This window comes from Eptesicus fuscus, chromosome 5, assembly GCF_027574615.1.
Source record: "Eptesicus fuscus isolate TK198812 chromosome 5, DD_ASM_mEF_20220401, whole genome shotgun sequence".
Taxonomy (NCBI): Eukaryota; Metazoa; Chordata; class Mammalia; order Chiroptera; family Vespertilionidae; genus Eptesicus; species Eptesicus fuscus.
This window is the reverse complement of record NC_072477.1, coordinates 64,718,981-64,741,143: the sequence shown is the minus strand read 5'-3', so window position 1 is coordinate 64,741,143 and position 22,163 is coordinate 64,718,981. Positions and strand designations below refer to the sequence as shown.

General features: G+C 42.8%; 1 protein-coding gene across 2 annotated transcripts in view; it reads left to right on the top strand.

Moving 5' to 3' along the window:
- The window catches only part of SNAP23 (synaptosome associated protein 23), a 48,532-nt gene that overhangs the window by 6,717 nt on the left and 19,652 nt on the right, over positions 1 to 22,163 (top strand). For both annotated transcript variants that reach the window (XM_054716317.1, XM_054716316.1), the window contains exons 2-4: positions 18,056 to 18,159; positions 20,137 to 20,178; positions 21,003 to 21,051. In XM_054716317.1, coding sequence (XP_054572292.1) covers positions 18,103 to 18,159; positions 20,137 to 20,178; positions 21,003 to 21,051 — 148 coding nt within the window. In that variant the 5' untranslated portion in view covers positions 18,056 to 18,102. The remainder of the gene's footprint in view (positions 1 to 18,055; positions 18,160 to 20,136; positions 20,179 to 21,002; positions 21,052 to 22,163) is intronic.

The following is a 22,163-nucleotide window of genomic DNA, read 5'->3' as shown; positions in this document are numbered from 1 at the left end:
GCATTCAGAGATCATAATAATCTGGCCACTCAGTGTATATTCTCATTTAATGAGAAAACTGAATCACATAGAAGTTAAGTAAGCAATAGGCAGGATTTTAAACCATTATGCCTCCAAATATTGGGCACTTAATCACTACACTGTATTGCCTTTTGTTTAAATGAGAATGCCACTCCTTTAATTTACTGTGAGGGGGATATTCTTTTTTTTTTTTTTTAAATATATATTTTATTGATTGTTTACAGAGAGAAAGAGAGAGGGATAGAGTTAGAAACAGTGATGAGAGAGAAACATCAATCAGCTGCCTCCTGCACACCCCCTACTGGGGATGTGCCCGCAACCAAGGTACATGCCCTTGACCAGAATCGAACCTGGGACCCTTCAGTCCCCAGGCCGACGCTCTACCCACTGAGCCAAACTGGTTAGGGCGAGGGGGATATTCTTTTCCAGAGACCTGAATACTATATTTTCATCTGTGGCATCTGAATCCTGGTATCGGAATATTTGAGAACCTAACCAGAAAGCTTCTAGGCGAACTTTGAATCAGAGCCAAAATTTTAGATAGTTTGGGTGAATATTTCATTCTGGCAAGGTGAAGCCTTGCCAGTCATCCCCACCTCACACTTGGTATCTTCCTGGCAGATATCATATTTATGTTTGCCAGATTGTATTTTCCTTCCCTGGAAGATGAATGCTCTATTCTCTCTCTCTCTCTCTCTCTCTCTCTCTCTCTCTCTCTCTCTCTCTCTCTCAAATGTTTTTATTGATTTTAGAGAGAAAGGAAGGGAGGGGGAGAGAGAGAGAGAAACATTGATGTGAGAGAGAAACACCAATTAGTTGCCTTTTGCACACGCCGGGCTAGGGCAAATGCTGCATTCCTTGAGCCTCCTTATCTTTCATATAGAACATCCATTTTCTGTTCTCATAGCTATTTTTTAGACAGGGTCAATATAATAAATAATTTGATTATAATCACATCTAGAGTAAAAGTGTGAAAGTTCCAAGATTGAGCAGGATTTAAAAACTAGGTATTGACATCAAGCGATTAAGTTATAAAAGGTGTTTCTGTAAAACTGACATGTAATTTTGGTCTTTTTGGTTCATGTTTGTTGGTGGTACTTTCTCACTCAGCAGTATACAATCATGTGTTTGAATCATGTGCTTCAGTGCTGTTTGAAACCAAGATATTTAATAGATATGATTAGTGGTGTGCTTATATGTACATTGTTTTGGGGCCTGTACATAAGAATAAAGTTGTTCCTGTAGAAGGAAGTTAAAAGGAAAGAGGAAGTAAAAGGAGGAAGCTAACCTTAACATAAATAAGACTCTTATCTAATGCCTTCAGGAAGAATTAAATTTCCTAACCTGAACATGGATTCTTTTTGGCCTAACCCAGAGTATTTAGAATATTTTGGAATTCTTTGCAACTGTACTTTTTGAGTATGTGGGTGAACATTTTTCCTTTTTCCCCTCCTTCCTTCCTTTTTTTTTTTTTTTAAATATTTTTATTGATTTCAGAGAGGAAGACAGAGATAGAAACATCAATGATGAGAATCATTGATCGGCTGCCTCCTGCATACTCCCTACTGGGGATTGAGCCCACAACCTAGGCATGTGCCCTTGACTGGAATCAAACCCGGGACCCTTTAGTCCCCAGGCCAACGCTCTATGCACTGAGCCAAACCAGCTAGGGCCCTTCCTTCCTTCTTTATGTGAAAACATTTTTTTTTTAAATTTCACTCCAGTTTTTTTTAAAAATATTTTTTTATTGATTTCAGAGAGGAAAGGAGAGGGAGAGAGAGATGGAAACATCAATGATGAGAGAGAATCATTGATCGGCTGTCTCCTGCATGCCCCCTACTGGGGATGGAGTCCACAACCTGGGCATATGCCCTTGACTGGAATAAAACCCGGAACCCTTCAGTCTGCAGGTTGACACTCAATCACTGAGCCAAACCAGCTAGGGCAATGTGCAACCTTTTTTTTTTTTTTCCCCCAAATATATTTTTATTGATTTTTCAGAGAGAAAGGGAGAGGGAGAGATAGAAACATCAGTGATGAGAGAGAATCATTGATGGGCTGCCTCCTGCACGCCCCACACAGGGGATCAAGCCCACAACCCAGGCATGTGCTCTTGACCAGAATCAAACCTAGGACCGACCCTTCAGTCCGCAGGTCAACGCTCTGTCCACTGAGCCAAACTGGCTAGGGCTATGTGTAAACATTTTTAATGTTTCATGTTAAAAATGGAATCTAAGAGCAAAAATATATTCCTAAAAATAAACTAAATTATTTTACCCAGGAATGGCCCATATCTGAATTTCTACTTTGTTCTCCTAATCCTTTCTCCCACTTCTTCCATTTATTCTCCATTATGTATCCCTAGAGTCTTCAAGAAAGAGTGCTTAGGTGTATTGTGCATATACTTGTACTTCCTTAGGTGCCTAGAATGGCACCTAATAATTGACTGCATGAGATACCAAGTGTGACGTAGGCATGATTGACAAAGCTTTATCTGTCAGAAAGTATTTTGGCTCTGATTCTAAGTTTACCTAGAACTTTCTGGTTAGCTTCTCAAATATTTTGATACCAGGAGTCAGTTACTGCAGATAGAGAACATAACAAATAACATGAATATATAAATGCTCAGTTCATTAATAATTGTCATTGCTAGGCCCTTTACTAAGCACTTTATGTATGTTAACTAATTTTATTTCTGAAACAACCCAGGAAGGTAGAGCTGTTAACGAATGAGGAAACTGATACTTGAATAGGTTAAGTAAACTGCCTGGGTATCAGAGCTAAGATGAATTCACGGTCTATCAGAGTTGGTATTATTAGCCACTACATGATGCTTGCTCAACACGATTTATTAAATTATCTCATCTTATCCAGATGTAGCAAGCTTAGTCACAGGAGAATTAATGACTAAAATCATATTTAACCCAACTAGTCCTTGACAGTATTTCAGATGGTCATAGCCTTAGGTTAAGAAGATTTTTAGTCCAGTAGAGAGGCAGCATTTATGTTCATGAAACAACTAAGAAAACTGAAAAAAGAAAAAAAAAAGAAACGGAAAACTATATATTTGGACACAGTGGAAAAGAGTGCTTTATTTTCTGTATCCTAACTACAATGTATCGTAAAATACCTATTTCAAAAGAAACAAGGGTAGTTTTCTTGACATCAAAATATGTTCCTTTACTTGATAGCAGATGTGTGAAAGATATTTGGAATTAATTAAGAGGGACATATTTTAGGACTAGGGTTCCTTTCTGCCAAACCTACAAGATTGGCCAGGCTACTGACTCCTCATTGCTTTTCATCCATTAGTATAGATGAGTTTCAACTCTCTTGGGGAGGTCACCATAGCTAGACTGTAGTTTTCACCACATTGTCTTCTGACAGCCCTGGTCTATAATTTCCCTCTTCAGTTGGGCTCTGGTATGACTTGCCTTTGGAGGACCACAGGTCTTGCAAACAACTGCTTTCTCTTTCTCAGCTACTATCAAGTCTGTTCCAAGAAGGCCCTCAACCTCCATCCTTTCCCATGGCCAGTAAGGATTGTGTATTATAGAAAGAGCCCAAGTGCAGAAGAGTTGCATTTTGTTCTCTTAGCATAAAGAAATTGGACTAGATGTTTTCTGAGGTTTATTTCTCTTCAGAGATAATTCTCTGAGATGAGAATTAAACAGAAACATTGTTCCCAGATAATTGATTGGCTAATTACGCAGAAATTTCTTAGGCTAGTATTTTCCAAATGGTGTTTCATGGAAGCCTGTTTCCTTGGGATTAATAAAAATATTCTTGGAAGGAAGGATTTTATGGCCATCTACATTTGACTGGGATAGCCACAGTTAAACAGGTTTCTTCACTGCTTCAGGATTTCTGATTTCCAACCAAGAATTTAATTATCCAGCCATTCTGTGATGCCAGGAAAACTATAAAAACTAGCGTGTTGGGAGGGAAGTATAAGAGCTAAATATATTCATTGTTGAAAGTCAGTGGATGATATTCAAAATTGAAAATATCAAGAAACAACACTAGCCCTAGCTGGTTTCGCTCAGTGGTTAGAGCGGGTCGTAGGTTTGATTCAGGTCAAGGGCAAATACCTTGGTTGTAGGGCTGTGACCCTGCAGGAGGCGACCAATCCTTGTCTCTCTCTTTCTGTCCCTCCCCCTCCTTTCCACTCTCTCTAAAAAATAAAAAAATAAATCAATGGAAAAAATATCCTCGAGTAAGGATTAACAACAACAACACTATAAGCTCTGATCTGGGGTTAAATACTAGAAAAACCAGTTCTATTGAAAATTTTGCCTCTGGGGTCCTGGGAGTAGGAATTGGTTTGGGAAAGTTCTATTATAGAACTATTTGACTTCTCATTTGATTAAAATTAAATATGAAAGAATATAAAAGTCTTCAAAAATAATTTTTACTGGCTGAATAACATTCCATCATGTAGTTATATAATAAATTATTCAGTCAAATCCCCTATCATTGATTGTTTAGATCACTTCAATTTTTTTTCATATGTTTTATTGATTTTTTTTACAGAGAGGAAGGGAGAGAGATAGAGAGTTAGAAACATCAATGAGAGAGAAACATCGATTAGCTGCCTTGTGCACACCCCCCACTGGGGATGTGCCCGCAACCAAGGTACATGCCCTTGACCAGAATCGAACCTGGGACCTTTCAGTCTGCAGGCTGACGCTTTATCCACTGAGCCAAACCGGTTTTGGCTCACTTCAATATTTTTATCATCTATAATAATAAAAGCATAATATGCTAATTAAATCAGACAGCCAAACAACCTTCCGGACATCATTCCGGATGTCCTTCTGGATGAAGCCACAGTGGTGGGGGCCAAGGCAGAGGCAGTTAGAGGTGATCAGGCAAGCAAGCAAGCGGTCAGGGGCAATCAGGCAGGCAGGCAGAGGCTGTTCGGGGCAGTGAGGCAGGCAGGTGAGCAGTTAGGGGCAATCAGGCAGGCAGGCCAGTGGTTAGGAATGATTAGGCAGGCAGGCGAGCAGTTAGGGGCGATCAGGCAGGCAGGCAGGCAGACATCCCACTAGTGATCCTGGATTGCGAGAGAGTACAGGCCGGGCTGAGAGGACCCCCCCCTCCCGTTCATGAATTTCATGCACCTGGCCTCTAGTTATAAATAATACTGAGACTAGTGTGTTTTTGTCTGTAGCTATGATTTTCTTCTATGTTGCTATAAATGGAAAAAGGACAGAGTAAGAATATTGAAAAATTTCTTGTATATATTTCATTATCTTTAGGAAGTTTTGGTTTTTAAAAATCAACATTTTATTTTCTTAAATAGTGGCCAAGAAAACTTTAATTTTATAGGTATGAGACTTGAAATACCCACAAACATCCTGGATGCTAGAAAAATTCTATTTATATAAATATTTCTTGTGTCATTTGGAGCTTGCAACATTTTTTATCTTTTAGAGTTTTTTATCTCCTTTCTTCTCCAGGAAGAAAAGTGGTGGTTGGCAAACAGAATAGAACAACCATGTTAAAAATATACCTGCCCTGTCCTGGTAGCTCAGTTGGTTAGAGCGTTGTCCCGATATACCAAGGCTGCAGGTTTAATCCCCTGTCAAGGCACTTACAAGAATCAACCAACAAATGCATAAATAAGTGAAACAACAAATCGATGTTTCTCTCTCTCTTTCTCTAAAATCAATCAATAAATAAAAGTTTTAAAAAGGAAATAAACCTAATACCTTTTTTCATTAAGATCCAAGTACAGTCTGTGTTTACAATAACTTCTTGGAATTCTGAAAACATACCTTTCCATTTTTTTTTCCTTTTCCATGTTTTTAAAAGGGAAAAGAGTCCAAGTTTTCTTCCTTGTAAACAAGGGAACAATTGTTCTTTTTAACTGGCACTCCTGGCTATTTTTCATTATTAATCAAAGGTTTGTAGTTATTACATAACTTTTGCAGCTACTGAAGTCATAGAGTATTCTGAAACCTGTCTAGAAAACCAGTGTCTGTTTATAATTTTTCTAACGTTAAAGGTAATAAAGTTCTTTTTATAGAATATTTAGAAAATACATTATTGTATAAGGCAAATAAAAATAACCTGTAAAAATTTTTTTAAAATATATTTTTATTGATTTCAGAGAGGAAGGGAAAGGGAGAGAGAGATAGAAACATCAATGATGAGAGAGAATCACTGATTGGCTGCCTCCTGCACACCTATTGGTGATTGAGCCCGCAACCCAGACATGTGCCCTTGGCTGGAATCGAACCTGGGACCCGTCAGTCCGCAGGCGGACTCTCTATTCACTAAAAAATTTTTAAAACACTTTTAGTCTATCTTATTTAAGTTGGGGTTCAAGTTTACATTTTGAGCCTTTAGTTTTTAAAGTATACATATTTTTATATGTAACTAAGATTTATTGATAGAACATAATAGTGTATAACCTTGTATAATGACCATTTTAAATCTCTAAAAACAATTCAGTGTTTTCAGATATACTAACTAACATGCAAATAATGATTTTGTTTAGATTTCACTTTCTCTTGCACACAGTTATTAATTATAACCAGGAGTGCCAGTCTAGATAAGTACCTATCAACTGGAAACTTGGTTTAATTTAAATCTGTTTAATATCTGTCTTGACATGTGCAGACTCATGACAGGCATGAAAATAGTTTAGATGTATAGCCTAAACAGTGTCATTAACTTTAACCTTACAGATCGAAGTTAATGTTAAGCATCTATTATTTTCAGTGGCATTTACATAGATGTCACTCATATTTAACATCGTTGCTTTACTTTCAGAGAAAGAAAATAATAATCATTGCTACTATTTCTATCTGCTTCCCTAATAATATTTAAAAAATGGCTAACACTTGATTACCAGCCATGCCTCGGGAACTGTGTTAAGCACTTTGTATGGATCATCTTTTTATTTTTTTTATTTTAAATTTCTTTATTGATTAAGGTGTCACATATTTGTCCTCATCACCCCATTCCCATCCCCCACCCCTCCTCACGGATGCCCCCACCCCCTTGTTGTCCTTAACCATTAGTTAGGCTTGTATGCATGCACACAAGTCCTTTGGTTGATCTCTCCCCCCGACCCCCACCCTCCCCTACCCTCCCTCTGAGGCCCAACAGTCCGATCGATGCCTCCTTGTTTCTGGGTCTGTTCTTGTTCATCAGTCTATGTTGTTCATCATTTCCTCTAGATGAGTGAGATCATGTGTCACCAGAAATATACTTATAAGAACCGAATGTGAGATGAGCAATAATAGTTATGCTGACAGGCAAATGAATCAGTCTGTAGTGAGTTTCTTTCTGGACCAACAGTTCTTTTGAGACCCAATTTCAATGTCCACCAGTTCCTTATGTGTACGTGTTGGCACTGACTTTTCAGCTCTAGATGGTGGACAAATGGTGGTAATGCAGGTCCGACTCCCTCTGGTTTGGTCTCGCCTGGACCCAGAGGCGCGGCTTCACCCGGACTCAGGGGCGCGCGGCCTCACCCGGACCTGGGACTCAGCATCACCTGGGCCCCGGGGCGCGTGGCCGCACCTGGACGCAGGTGCGCGCGGCCTCACCCGGTCCCAGAATCCAGCCTAACCGGGACCCAGGGGCACGTGGCCTCACCCAGACCCAGGGGCGTGTGGCCTCTCTGAGACCCAGGGGCGCACGGCCTCACCCGGACCCGGGATCCAACTTCACCCGGACCCAGGGGCGTGCGGCTTTGCCCGGACCCGGGGGCGCACGGCCTCACCCGGACCCGGGATCCAGCTACACCCGGACCCAGGGGTGTGTGGCCTCACCCAGACCCAGGGCCGCGTGGCCTCACCCGGACCGAGGGGCGCGCGGCCTCACCCGGACCCGGATCCAGCCTCACCCGGACCCGAGACCCAGCCTCACCTGGACCCAGGGGCGCATGGCCTCCCCGGACCCAGGGGCACATGACCTCACCTGGACCCAGGGGCATGCAGCCTCGCCTGGACCCGGGACCCAGCCTTACCCGGACCCAGGGGCGCGTGGCCTCGCCCGGACCCAGGGGCACGCGGCTTCACCCGGACCCGGGACCCAGCGGGGCTTCGTCTTCTTGATCCCAATTCCTGTTGGTCAATTCCCTCTCAGCAATTCCTTCGGCCATTTTCTCAAAGCTCCGGGGCGGCTGCCGCGGAACTCGCTGGGCGGCGGGCTCGGCGAAGCTCCGGTGCGCCCGGTGCGCGGCGGCGGGCTGGTCCGAGGTCGCTGCAGCGGCACTCGGGTCTGCAGCAGCGACCAGTCGCCGGGCGAGCGCACCTGGATCCGGGACCCAGCGGGGCCTTGTCTTCCCGATCCCAACTCCCATCGGTCAATTCCTTCTCAGCAATTCCTCCGGCCATTGTTCTGGATGGTGTCTGCTCTGTTTTCCAGTTGTAGTTTCAAAATTGTTGTGGTAGGCAACAATCAGGCGTCTGCCCTGTGCCACCATCTTGGTCCTCCAGAAGATTCTTAAGTAACCTTATAAATGTGGTTCTGAACACTGTCGTCCATTAGTTTACTTTCCTTCATCCCTTCTATTTGTGACCTGCTTTGGTGTATCCACCTTTTGGCTGCCTCCCTATAGCTCAGCTTCCCCAGTCTCCCTAGGTGGTCGCTCTTGATACCCCCCTTTGTGGGCTGAGTGCAAAGTCTTGGTGTTGTTAAGCCTTGATTGCTGTTGGTACACTGGGAGGATTTGACCTCCAGTCCAATTGGCTGTGAGGATCAGCTGTGTCTACGCCGGGAGACAGCCTTATTCAACTAGACTTGCAAAATTGTAAAAGCCTCTGTGCTCAGCTTGGATGGGGCGGAGTTTCAGGGTGGAGCCTACAGCCTTGGCTTCCCGTCAGCCCCGCCCTATGAGGTTCCTGGGTCTCAGTGTCCCTCTGTACTCCCTGCAAACACCTCTGAGAGAAAAGCACCCTGGAGTTTCGCCCGCTGCCAAACAGTCTAGTCTCTCCCCCAATGAATCTGGATTCCCAGATTCTCGCCCGGAACTGGGTTTCAGTGTAGTCGGAACTGGGGCTCAGCGCAGTCTGGCGCTTTTGTCTCCTTCCCACCAGGGCAATTCATTGGCACAGTCAACAGACCATCCTCTGCGCGCATTCCCGTGCGCGCCTCCGGTGCTCTGCCTTTCGCCACTTCTCTGCATTTCTGCCTTACAACCCAGATTCCCCCAGTATAAGCCTGGCTTCCCAGGGTCTTGCCCGGAGCTGGGGTTCAGTGCAGTCGGAACTGGGGTTCAGCACGGTCCGGAGCTTTTGTCTCCTTCCTGCTAGGGCAATTCAGCGGCACAGGCAACAGTCCGTCCTCTGCGCACATTCACGTGCGCGCCTCCGGAGCTCTGCCTTTCGCCGCTCCTCTGTGTTTCCGCCCCACAGCCCAGATTCCCCCAGCATGAGCCTGGCTTCCCAGGGTCTCGCCCGGAACTGGGGTTCAGTGCAGTCGGAGCTGGGGTTCAGCGCAATCTGGAGCTTTTATCTCCTTCCCGCTAGAGAACGCCAGCCAGGCCGTCAGCCGCCTCCTCCTCTCCGGCTCCGTCCTCCCCGCATGCGCGCGTGCTCGTGTCTCCGTCCGTGACTCCATACCTCAGACTTTTACGGCTCCTCTGATTTTCCTTGTGGTTTTCTCTTTCCTTCTAGTTGTGGGCATTTCAGTCAGCCAGCTTTCCTGTGGTTCTGGATGATGTCCGTTTTGACTTTTAGTTGTATTTTTGAAATTATTGTGCCAGGCTGTAGGTTAGGTGTTTAATCTATGCCACCATCTTGGTTTTGGATCATCTTTTTAAATGCTTAGGTTAAAAGTCCACGAAATAGATTGTTATCTCCATTTTACAAATGCAAAAATTGGGTCTTAGTGGAGTTAGGTAACTGTCCAAGGTTATTCAGCAAATACACTGTGGGGCCAAAATTTGAATGCTAGAGCTCCCACTACTCACCACTATCCTATCCTGCAACAGAAGTTGCACTTGTTTCCACAGAAGGTTACCATGAAAGTCTAATCAAAATATGTCAAAGAGAATTGCAAATTTTATCAAACTGTTAAGAGTACAGTAATAAACTATATGGGTATAACGCATGGAGCAACTTATATTGTGATTAATTTTTTTTAAGATAAAGGAATAAGGCAGGATATTTTAATGCAAAATCCTTGCTTTTCAGTATAAAATGGATTATTTTATAAAATCATTCTTCTATTGGTCTTGGGAGGACAGGACACTGTGGGATTAATGGTGAATTAAAGTGTTTTCTCCATTATTTCCTGAGTCTCTGTCCATTTTTATCAATGAAGACATATAGATCTCCTGTTGATTAAATTCTAAGCCCTTTTTTCCCTTTGTATTCCTTCTTCTCAGGTCTAAGTTATTATAAAACAGCTGAAAACCATGGTTACTCTGGACTTTCTAGTTCTTCCATTTAACTGTCTTTGAATCTGTGGAAGAAATCAGATTTCATGGTTTTATTTTATTTTTTATTGAATTTATTGGGATGACATTAGTTAATAAGATTATATGGGTTTCAGGTGTACATTTCTATAATATGTCATCTGTATACGTAGTGTGTTATCTGTTCACCACCCCAAGTCAAGTCTTTTTCCATCAGGAAGGGTGCCTAGCCTATTTTCTTTCTTTCTTTTTTTTTTTTTTTTAATATATTTTATTGATATTTTACAGAGAGGAAGAGAGAGGGATAGAGAGTTAGAAACATCGATGAGAGAGAAACATCGATCCACTGCCTCTTGCACACCCCCTACTGGGGATGTGCCCGCAACCAAGGTACATGCCCTGACCGGAATCGAACCTGGGACCCTTGAGTCCGCAGGCCGACGCTCTATCCACTGAGCCAAACCATTTTCGGCTAGCCTATTTTCTGATATTCAGCACTTCTTATATCATCTTATATTTGTTAAGGGTAGGTGCATCAAACAGTAAGACTTTTTACCAGACCATAAACTATCCGTGGTTTCAGAGTAGATTCAAGTTTGAATATTAAATCTGCGCTTTACTGACTTGGGTCACCCTGGGCAAATTACTTATTTAAACTGAGCCCCATCTATAAAGTGGCATAACTGAGATAATGATATACTATATAAATACTTAGTAGGGTACGTAACATATAGTAGGTATTCAATAAACATTTCTTCCTCCTCACTCCCCTCAAAGTTTATAATAGAAAAGAAATTAAGGATAAATTAAGAGTCTTCTGTTAAGTCCAAATGGATCGTAGTAAAGGAGATAAGATGTAAAAACTTGCCCTAACAGGTTTGGCTCAGTGGATAGAGCATCGGCCTGCGGACTGAAGGGTCCCAGGTTCGATTCTGGTCAAGGGCATGTACCTTGGTTGTGGGCACATCCCCAGTTGGGGGTGTGCAGGAGGCAGCTGATCAATGTTTCTCTCTCATTGATGTTTCTAACTATCCCTCCCCTTCCTCTGTGTAAACAAAATCAATAAAATAAATTTAAAAAAAGATGTAAAAACTCTGAAAAAATTTATTTTTCTCTCAAAGGCACATGATTAGCATAGTGTGTTAACACAGATATTTAATCTATTAGTTTATATCTAAGAAAAAAAGTGAGTTTAATGGGATCTTAGTGTCAAGTGATGTTTTGTTTCCCTTCCCCCCTTCCTCCCCTAATTCTCTTTACTTCAGCATTCTGGATAACCCTTTCCTGACTCCATGAGAAAAACTACTGGAGATAATAATAAATATGAGTAAAGCTATATAGCTAATTCTGGGTTTTAACCTCCCCGACACTTCTGAGGAGTTTAGGGAAGGGTAATAAGAGCCTGTGGAGTATTCTTTGTCTCCTTTTGTCCTTCCCCTTACAATTCTGCTTTATCTCTCTTACTCTCATTCTATCTAATAAAGAGGGAATATGCTAATTGACCCTCAAGCCATCACAAAGATGGTGGCGCCCAGAGCCAATAAGGAGGGAATATGCTAATTGACTGCCCTGCCTTCAAAGACGGTGGCACCCACAGCCACAAGATGGTGGCGCCCAGTCCCCTCAGCCCCGCCGGGGCCGCAGGCACTGCAAGGCTCGACCCACCCCCAAGCAGGCCCGGCCACTCCGTGTGCCTGCCTCCAGAGTCCCCCAGTCCCCTCAGCCCCCCAGCTGCCCAGAGCTGGCCTGAGGCACAGACAAGCCTCGGATGGCGGCTGCCCAGCTGCCCAGGGCTGCCCAAGGCTCAGGGAACCAGGGCCAGCCGAGGCTTGTGTTGCCGGCAGTGGCAGCAACAGAGGTGTGATGGGGCATCGCCTTCCCCTGATCGCCAGGTCCCCTTCCGCCCCTGAGGGCTCCCGGACTGTGAGAGGGGGCAGGCCAGGCTGAGGGACGCCCCCCTCCAGTGCATGAATTTTAATGCACCGGGCCTCTAGTTTACTATAATCATGAGTACAACATCCTCAAGAATCCAAAGTAAAAAAGTCTTAGGAAGCCTGTGTCCTTATGTAAGCCTGCCAAACATGTGAGAATGTTACAGTTTGTTTCTTGTCTTGTATGTCATCTGCTCAGGGAAGGAAAAAAGTACTAGGAAGCACATTTGAGTTCACTGAAAGGGTGTGTTCTTCCAAATATCCCTCTTGCCATGTCAGTAATGACTGTTCACATCCGCCTCTCAGCTACATATGCTTATATTTATATACTAGAGGCCCCATGCATGAAATTTGTGCAAGGGGCTCAGCCCTCGCAGCCCCAAATGCCTCGGCCGGCCCTCTCAGCCCTGGCTTCGTCAGAAGGTCATTCTGCTGTTCGGTCTAATTAGCATATTAGCTCTTTTTTATATAGGAGGATATTTAGAAAGCAGGACTCTTGGAATCTTCAAGTTTGGCAGAGGTCACTTTTGCATTCAAACCTCTCTATGAACCTACATGCAGTTTTGCTCTTTTTTAAATAGAAAAGTAGCAAGTATTGACTTGTAATTGGCAAAAATCATCTCTAGGAATAGAATTACAAAGTCATACAATTTGAAAGATCTGGACTTTCTTTCTTTTTTTCTTTTTTTAAAAATATATTTTATTGATGCTTTACAGAGAGGAAGAGAGAGGGATAGAGAGTTAGAAACATCGATGAGAGAGAAACATCGATCAGCTGCCTCTTACACACCCCCTACTGGGGATGTGCCCGCAACCAAGGTACATGCCCTTGACCGGAATCGAACCTGGGACCCTTGAGTCCGCAGGCCGACGCTCTATCCACTGAGCCAAACCGGTTTCGGCAGATCGGACTTTCTTACGCCCAAAAGGACTTTATACTCATAGGATACAGTATTGGAAAACCTGGCTAAAGTGTCATTTCCAGGCACTAATTAATTAGCGTGTATTACTCTTCTTATCACTTTCTGCTTTGTTGGGCTTTGAGAGGGATAGATAACTTTAGAGCAGACTGCCTGGGAAGGGCAGGCTTTGAAAGGTATCTTGTTGGGGCTCTAGGAAGTGATGGAGAAGGCAGAAGCCACCTGGGCAAGAGATGGGGATATTACAGAAAGGAAAGGTTACAAAAACTGAGATGAGAGGGTACAAAAGCAACATTTTTTCTTTTCCTAATTATAACTACAAAAGATTAACAAAAGAGAAACTATAGCATTAGCATGTTTGTGATAAAGCCAAAAGCTCATAAACAATTAGCAAAGTACTAAAGCATGTGGTTCCATTTATGATTATATCTAATGAATGATCAGTTCATAATTCAAGAAAGTCCTCTATGTTACTTAAACGTAAGACGGGAAACCATAAAAATCTTAGAAGAATCCATAGGCAGCAAAATATCAGACATATGTTGTAGCAATATCTTTACCAATACAGCTCCTAGGACAATGGAAACTAAGGAGAAAATAAACAAATGGGACTACATCAAAATAAAAAGCTTCTGCAAAGCAAAAGAAACCATCAACAAAACAACAAGGGGACTCTTTCCCCCTCCCCACATGGGAGTCTGTACTTGTTCTTCAATAAATCTCCATCTTTGTTACACACACACACACACACACACACACACACACACACACACACACAAAACAACAACAACAATACTGCATCGGAGAACGTATTTGCCAATCTTATCTCCGATAAGGGTCTAATCTCTAAAATTTATAGTGAACTCATACATCTTAACAAAAGGAAGATAAGCAATCCAATAAAAAAATTGGGCAAAGGACCTAAAAAGACACTTTTCGAAAGTGGACATACAGAAGGCCAAGAGACATATAAAAACATTCTCAAAGTCACTAATTATCCGAGAGATGCAAATCAAAACAACAGTGCGGCACCATCTCATACCTGTCAGAATGGCTATCAATAAATCAACAAACGACTAGTGCTGGTGAGGATGCGGAGAAAAAGGAATCCTCGTGCACTGCTGGTGGGAATGCAAACTGGTGCAGCCACTGTGGAGAACAGTATGGAATTTCCTCAAAAATTTAAAAATGGAATTCCCATTTGACCCAGTAATCCCACTTCTAAGAATATAGCCTAAGAAATCAGAAACACTAATCAGAAAGGATATATGCACCCCTATGTTCATAGCAGCACAATTTACAATAGCTAAGATTTGGAAACAGCCTAAGTGCCCATCAGCAGATGCGTGGATTAAAAAACTGTGATGCATCTACATAATGGAATACTATGCTGCTGTAAAAAAAGAAAGAACTCTTTTACCATTCGAAACAGCATGGATGGACCTGGAGAACATTATGCTAAGTGAAATAAATAGGTCCAGAGACAGAGAAGCATCGAACAGACTGTCAAACTTCAGAGGGAAGGCAGGGGAGTGGGTCGGGTGGGGGGAGTAAGAGATCAACGAAAGGACTTGTATACATGCATATAAGCATAACCAATGGACACAGACACTAGGGGGCTGAGGGCATGTGTTGGGGAATGGAGGTGGCGGGGAGAGGTCAATGGGAGGAAAAGGAGACATATGTAATACTATATGTAATACTTTAAACAGCAAAGAATTTTTTTTTTAAGTCCTCCATGTCTTAGAATATGAGTCTTTTGCCAGAACCACAGTCATGCAATGGCAAGCAAGGAATGAAATTAAATTTTCATCTTTTTGCAATAATAATGATAACATTTTTTTTTCATGAGGATTAACAACTTTAAGCAGGCTCAAAATCTTAATTAGCCTGGCTGGTGTTGCTCAGTGGTTGAGCATCCACCTGTGAACCAGGAGGTCATGGTTCGATTCCTGGTCAGGGCACATGCCTGGGTTGCAGGCTCAATCCCCAGTAGGGGGGAATGCAGGAGGCAAGTGATCGATGATTCTCTCTCATCATCAATGTTTCTATATCTCTCTCCCTCTCCCTTCCTCTCTGAAATCAGTAAACATATTTTAAAAAGAAAATACTTTTAAAAAATCTGAATTAGACCTTAAAAACACCAAAGAGCTATGACAGAATTTTAAACATTCCTATACTGGGAATGTAGTAATATTCTCACTTTTTGTTTTACCAAAGACTATTCTACTAAAAATGTTGGTTAGCTATGAATGGGACTAAAAAGATTTGTATGTGACCAGCAGGCCATTCCAAACCATACACATGTAATGGCAGGTTTTGGTTTGTTGTTCTAGTGGTTATTTGCAGGCTTGGTGATACTGTTACTTGTAGCTTTGTTTCTAAAATCCATTAAAATACTTTGAAAGTACACCTTGTTTTTCTACTTATTTGTTCGTTCAGCACGCATTTACTGGAGTTCCAACTGTCAGATCCTGTTAGGTATTAGAGATACAAAGATATAACACAGGAGTTCACTCTAGTACATTGCCAGGCACCTAGGTTCCCTGTTTATCAGTGAGTGTACACCATGGCAGGATTTCTCAACCTCAGCATTTTGATAATTTGGGCCAGATAATTCTTTCTTGTGGAGCATTATAGGATATTTACTGGTAGCAGCATCCCTGGCCTCTCAACTATATGCCAGTAACACTACCCCCCACCCAAGCTTGTGACAATCAAAAAACCTGTCTCTAGCCTTGGCTAGTGTGGCTCAGTTGATTGGGCATCGTCCTGTGCACTGAAAGTTTGTCAGTTCAGTTTCCAGTGAGGGCACATGCCCAGGTTGTGATCTCCATTAGGGGATGTGCAGGAGGCAACCGATCAATGTTTCTCTCCCTCTCCCTCTCTCTCTAAAAATCAATTTAAAAATCTTTTAAAAAACACACCCAAAAAACTGTCTCTAGACATTGCCAGATGTCCCCTGGGGCAAATCCAGAATGTGAACCAGATTATCTGTGTCATTGAAAGAGTTTTCATAAATTAGTTTTCAAAAATACAAAGCTAGCAAATGTAAAAAGTAAACAGCCTAGCCCTGGCCAGTGTTTCTCAGTGGTTGGAGCATCAGCCTGTGCTCCGAAGGGTCGTGGGTTCGATTCCTGTCCTGGCATGTACTCAGATTGCATCAGCACGTACGGTATGGGAGACAACTGATGGATGTTTCTCTCTCCCTCTGCCTTCCTCTCCTTAAATAAAAAAGAAAGAAAGAAAACAGCCTAGATCTGTCACACGTTGCTTATTACCCCATAGGGCTCCACATACATAACAGTAGTACTGAATAACAACTATTTATGTATTTAGTTTGAATGTCTATGAGACCTCTTTATGAGTTACTGTGTATAAGAGAATAATTGTTCTGCTTCTTAATGACTTCACTAAAACAGCAAACAATATAGTAATTGGAAAGTGTGAATATACTATTAATAAAAACCTTAGTTCTTTTCTGGGCTCTTATGTCAAGACTAGAGGCCCAGTGCATGAAATTCATGCATGGGTAGGTTCCCTAGCGGCTACCAGCTGCCAACTTGGGCACCTCCCTTCCCCCGGCACCTGCTGCCAGCCTGTTTGCCCCTAACTGCCCTCCCCTGCAGGCCTGGTCACCCCTAACTGCCCTCCCCTGCAGGCCTGGTCCCGCCCAACTGCTCTCCCCTGCAGACCTGGTCCCTCCCAACTGCCCTTCCCTGCTGGCCTGATCGCCCACAACTGCCCTCCCTTGCAGACCTGGTCCCTCCCAACTGCCCTCCCCTGCTGGCCTGATCGCCCACAACTGCCCTCCCTTGCAGACCTGGTCCCTCCCAACTGCCCTCCCCTGCTGGCAATCTTGTGGCAGCCATCTTGTGTCCACATGGGGTCAGTCATCTTTGACCACATGAGGGCAGCCCTCGTGTGTGTTGGAGTGATGGTAAATTTGCATATTATTCTTTTATTAGATAGGATAGAGGCCTGGTGCACGGGTGGGGGCCAGCTGGTTTGCCCTGAAGGGTGTCCCGGATCAGGGTGTGGGTTCCCTTGGGGCGTGGAGCAGCCTGGGTGAGGGGTCTGTGGTGGTTGGTAGGCTGGCCATGCCCCCCAACGACCCAAGCGGAGGCCAAGGCAGGCCAGGGGTGCGGAAACTTGGCTTCCTCCATTGCCGGGGAAACCCAAGCCTCCTGCTCGCTCTGTGGCCACAGCCATTTTGGTTGGGTTTATTTGCATACTCGCTCCTGATTGGCTGGTGGGCATGGCTTGTGGGTGTGGTGGAGGTATGGTCAATTTAAATATTACTCTTTTATTAGATAGGATAACCCTCTTCTTATTAAGAATGAAAATATTTTATTTTCTCTGATGAGTAGCCTGGACAACTAGCATATTTAGAATGCTTTCTGTGTTCTTCAGGCACATGACTTTGAATTTTGTTATATTACTGATGGAACACTGCCTAACTTAGCCTTCTTCACCTTACTGCTTTTTCCTGTTCAAACGTTGTATAATGAACATTGTATAACCACGAATTTATTTTAAGTCTTTTAAGCTTGTGTTCTAGTAATACCTTACTTCTCAAAGTAGAGGGACCACTTTCCTATTAGAAACAGCACTTCACTAGTTTTAGGTTCACCTCTGGTACTAACTAGCATTTAAGCACCCATTAATCCTCTCTCCGTTTTAGTTTCTTCACCTGTGATATAGATAGACAGACCCTTTTATCATTTTTTCGAGGTAAATATCCTAAGTTCCAAAGTCCACACTCTGGTCAAACAAATTTGTTTTTTGTGTTCTTATTCTTACAGAATATCTACATTTCAGTGCCTGTGCCTATCAGGAGTTTTAATTCATCATGGATAATCTGTCATCAGAAGAAATTCAGTTGAGGGCTCACCAGGTTACTGATGAGGTAAATGTTTTACTTGGAATAATTACAGTAGAACCTTGTTTCTCGGACTTCTCCCATCTCGAACAATTCACTTCTTAACCTGACAATCCTTTCATGCTGACACCAGTATGGTGAGTCATGTATCTCTCAGGTGACAAACAAAGGAGAGAATGTGCAAATGTGAGTCAATTTACCACTGTTAAAATCTTAAGATATTGTGCCGTGAATATTTTTGTTTTTTGTTTGTGTTTTGCTTTTGTTGCTTATAATTATTGTAAAATTTTCATTTTTTACTATACATTTTCTATCCTTTTTGTTAAATTTTCATTTACATTTAATGTCCCACTCTGGTTTCTCTTCAGATCGCATAAATCTTTCGCCTTTTACATTTAATGTCCTTTTTGTTTTTAAAGTTTATGTATAGATTAAATAGTACAGTAGACATGTACTATATATGAGAAAGGTTAAAACAGGGAATCACTTGGGGGTCTGGAACGGATTAATTCAGTTTACATTATGTTTAATGGGAAAAAATGATTCAGTTTTTGAACAGCTTCCGGAACACATTAAGTTTGAGAAATGAGGTTCCCCTGTAATTAATTTTCTTTCAGTGTTCACAGTGGAGGGATGAGAGGACCTCTTTAAAAGACCATCTTGGCCTCTTCCAAGTCCCTTTATATCAAATAATGCATTTTCCCTACAGTGCCATTACTAGCTCCTTATTTTTTTCATTTTTACCAAAAAGAACTAAATAAGTGAAAACAGTTTATATGATTATCTTTTAGATAATCATTACCTAACAGTTTCATCAAATATACTGTAGACTTGAGGAATTCTGGACAGTTAATTTTTTTTTTTTTTTTTAAATATATTTTATTGATTTTTTACAGAGAGGAAGAGAGAGGGATAGACAGTTAGAAACATCGATGAGAGAGAATAATCGATCAGCTGCCTCTTGCACACCCCCTACTGGGGATGTGCCCGCAACCAAGGTACATGCCCTTGACGGGAATCGAACCTGGGACCCTTGAGTCCGCAGGCCGATGCTCTATCCACTGAGCCAAACCGGTTTCGGCTGGACAGTTAATTTTAACAGAACTTTCTGATATCTGTGTAATATGCTTAGGTTCCTGCTTACATTAAAATTTCATAAATCCCATTAACTTCACCCTCCATATTTTATCTTAATGAGTACCTGGTAGAAAGAAAACTAAAATTATAGTGATCAACTTTTTGTTTGGTTGTTTTAAAGCAGGGATGGGAAACCTTTTTTCTGCCAAGGGCCATTTGGATATTTATAACATCATTTTCGGGCCATACAAATTATCAACTTAAAAATTAGCCTGCTATATTTGGTCAAACATTTAATTAATTTACCCGCAATGCCTTTGCAGGGCCAGACCAAATGATTTCACAGGCCTTATATGGCCTGAGGGCTGGACATTCCCCACCCCTGTTTTAAGGGAGGAATTGATGTGCTGACAAGATTATTTCTTTCTTTCTTTTTAATTTATCTTTATTGTTGAAAGTATTACAGATATCCCCTCCCCGCACCCCTTGACCTACTCCCACCCCCTCCCTAGGCCTTTGCTTCACTATTTAGTCTGTCCACGGGTTATGCATATATGCATATAATTTCTTTGTTTAATCTCCCCCCTACACACACCGCTTCCCTCTGAAATACACCAGTCTGTTGCATACTTTAATGTTTCTGCATCTATTTTTGTTCAATTTATTTTATTCATTAGATTTCACATGTAAGTGAGATCATGTGATATTTGTTTTTCTGTGACTGGCTTATTTCACTTAGCATAATACTCTCCAGGTTCCTCCATGCTGTCTCAAAGGATAAGAGATCCTTTTTTACAGCGGCATAGTATCCCATTGTGTGTGTGGGCAATCTTTAAAAATAGAGTAGCATCATGAATATGACCTGTGATCAGACTTTTCCTTTTTTCTACATGTTTGAGAATGATAAAATTCTTATTTTTTTCCTAGTCTCTGGAAAGTACAAGGAGAATCCTGGGTTTAGCCATTGAGGTAAGAAAGTGTTTAATTGTTAAGTTAAATACAGATTCTGTGTAGGAGGGATCCTAATATCACAAGGTGGAATTGGTATTAAGAGTTAAGGCGTTGTATCAGTAAGCTTCATTATTTGACACCAGCAATTGATGAAATCATTGTCAAACCATGCACTAACGCAGTGGTTCTCAACCTTTCTAATGCCACGACCCTTTAATACAGTTCCTCATGTTGTGGTGACCCCCAACCATAAAATTATTTCCGTTGCTACTTCATAACTGTAATTTTGCTACTGTTAATGAATCGTAATGTAAATATGTGTGTTTTCCGATGGTCTTAGGCGACCCTGCTAGCGGTTCTCAACCTTTCGCGACCCACAGGTTGAGAACCGCTGCTGTAGAGCCTAAGACCATTGGAAAACACAGATATTTACATTACGATTCATAACAGTAACAAAATTACTGCTATGAAGTAGCAAAATTACTGTTATTCATAACAGTAGCAAAATTACTGGGTCACCACAACATGAGGAACTGTATTAAAGGGTCGCGACATTAGAAAGGTTGAGAACCACTGCACTAACGGGACTTTTCCCCCCATTGACAGTATTGGAATATGACAGGGAAGATCAGTGTACCATGAGTTTGTGATTTAATTATTTTGGGGGGGGTTAGTATGTTAAAGTATATTGGTTTGGAGATACTAATTTTCTCTGGTTATACTCCTCTAAGAACTTAATTTTCTAAATGATTCTCTCCTGTTATTTGTCAGGCCTTATAGTTTTTGTTTCTATTATTTTTGCTAAGTTGTGTTGTGCTATCAGCTTTTTTTTCTTCTTTTAGTCTCAGGATGCAGGAATTAAGACTATCACTATGCTGGATGAACAAGGGGGTGAGTTGAAGTTATTGGCAGAAACTTTTGATTTGACTTAGGATGTCAGAAAGCCCTTTCAAATCAGCCATGTATAAAATTAAGCCTTTGGGAGTGCCTTCCTTTTGTAAGATAAGAGTATTTACTTCTTTTCTTCTGATTTGAATTATATTATGTTTATTACTAACTAGAGGCCCCGTGCACGAAATTCGTGCACAGGGGTCGGGGGGGGGGGTACATCCTCAGCCCAGCCTGCACTCTCTCGCAATCCAGGACTCCTCGGGGGATGTCCGACTGCCGGTTCCTCAGCCCAGCCTGCACCCTCTCGCAATCCAGGACCCCTCAGGGAATGTCCGACTGTCGGTTTAGGCCTGATCCCACGTGGGATCAGGCCTAAACCGGCAGTCAGACATTCATCTCACAATCCGGGACCGCTGGCTCATAACCGCTCGCCTGCCTGCCTGCCTCATTGCTCCTAACCACTCACCTGCCTGCCTCATCACCCCTAACCACTCTGCCTGCCTGATCGCCCCTAACCACTCTGCATGCCTGCCTGATCGCCCCTACCTGCTTGCCTGCTTGCCTCATCACCCCTAACCACTTGCCTGCCTGCCTGATTACTCCTAACCACTCTGCCTGCCTGCCTGATCACCCCTACCTGCTCGCCTGCTTGCCTGATCACCCCTAACTGCTTGCCTGCCTGCCTGATCGCCCCTAACCACTCTGCCTGCCTGCCAGATCACCCCTACCTGCTTGCCTCATCACCCCTAACTACTTGCCTGCCTGCCTGATTACTCCTAACCACTCTGCCTGCCTGCCTGCCTGATCACCCCTACCTGCTCGCCTGCTTGCCTGATCACCCCTAACTGCTTGCCTGCCTGCCTGATCGCCCATAACCACTCTGCCTGCCTGCCTGATCACCCCTACCTGCTTGCCTGCCTGCCTGATTGCCCCTACCTGCTCGCCTGCCTGCCTGATCACCTCTAACCGCCTCAGCCTCGACCCCCGCCATCGTTACTTCATTTGGAAGGACGTCCGGAATGACGTCCAGAAGGTCATTCGGCTGTCCGGTCTAATCAGCATATTACCCTTTTATTATTATAGATTAGAGGTAGGGGCAACAATGTCCAGTT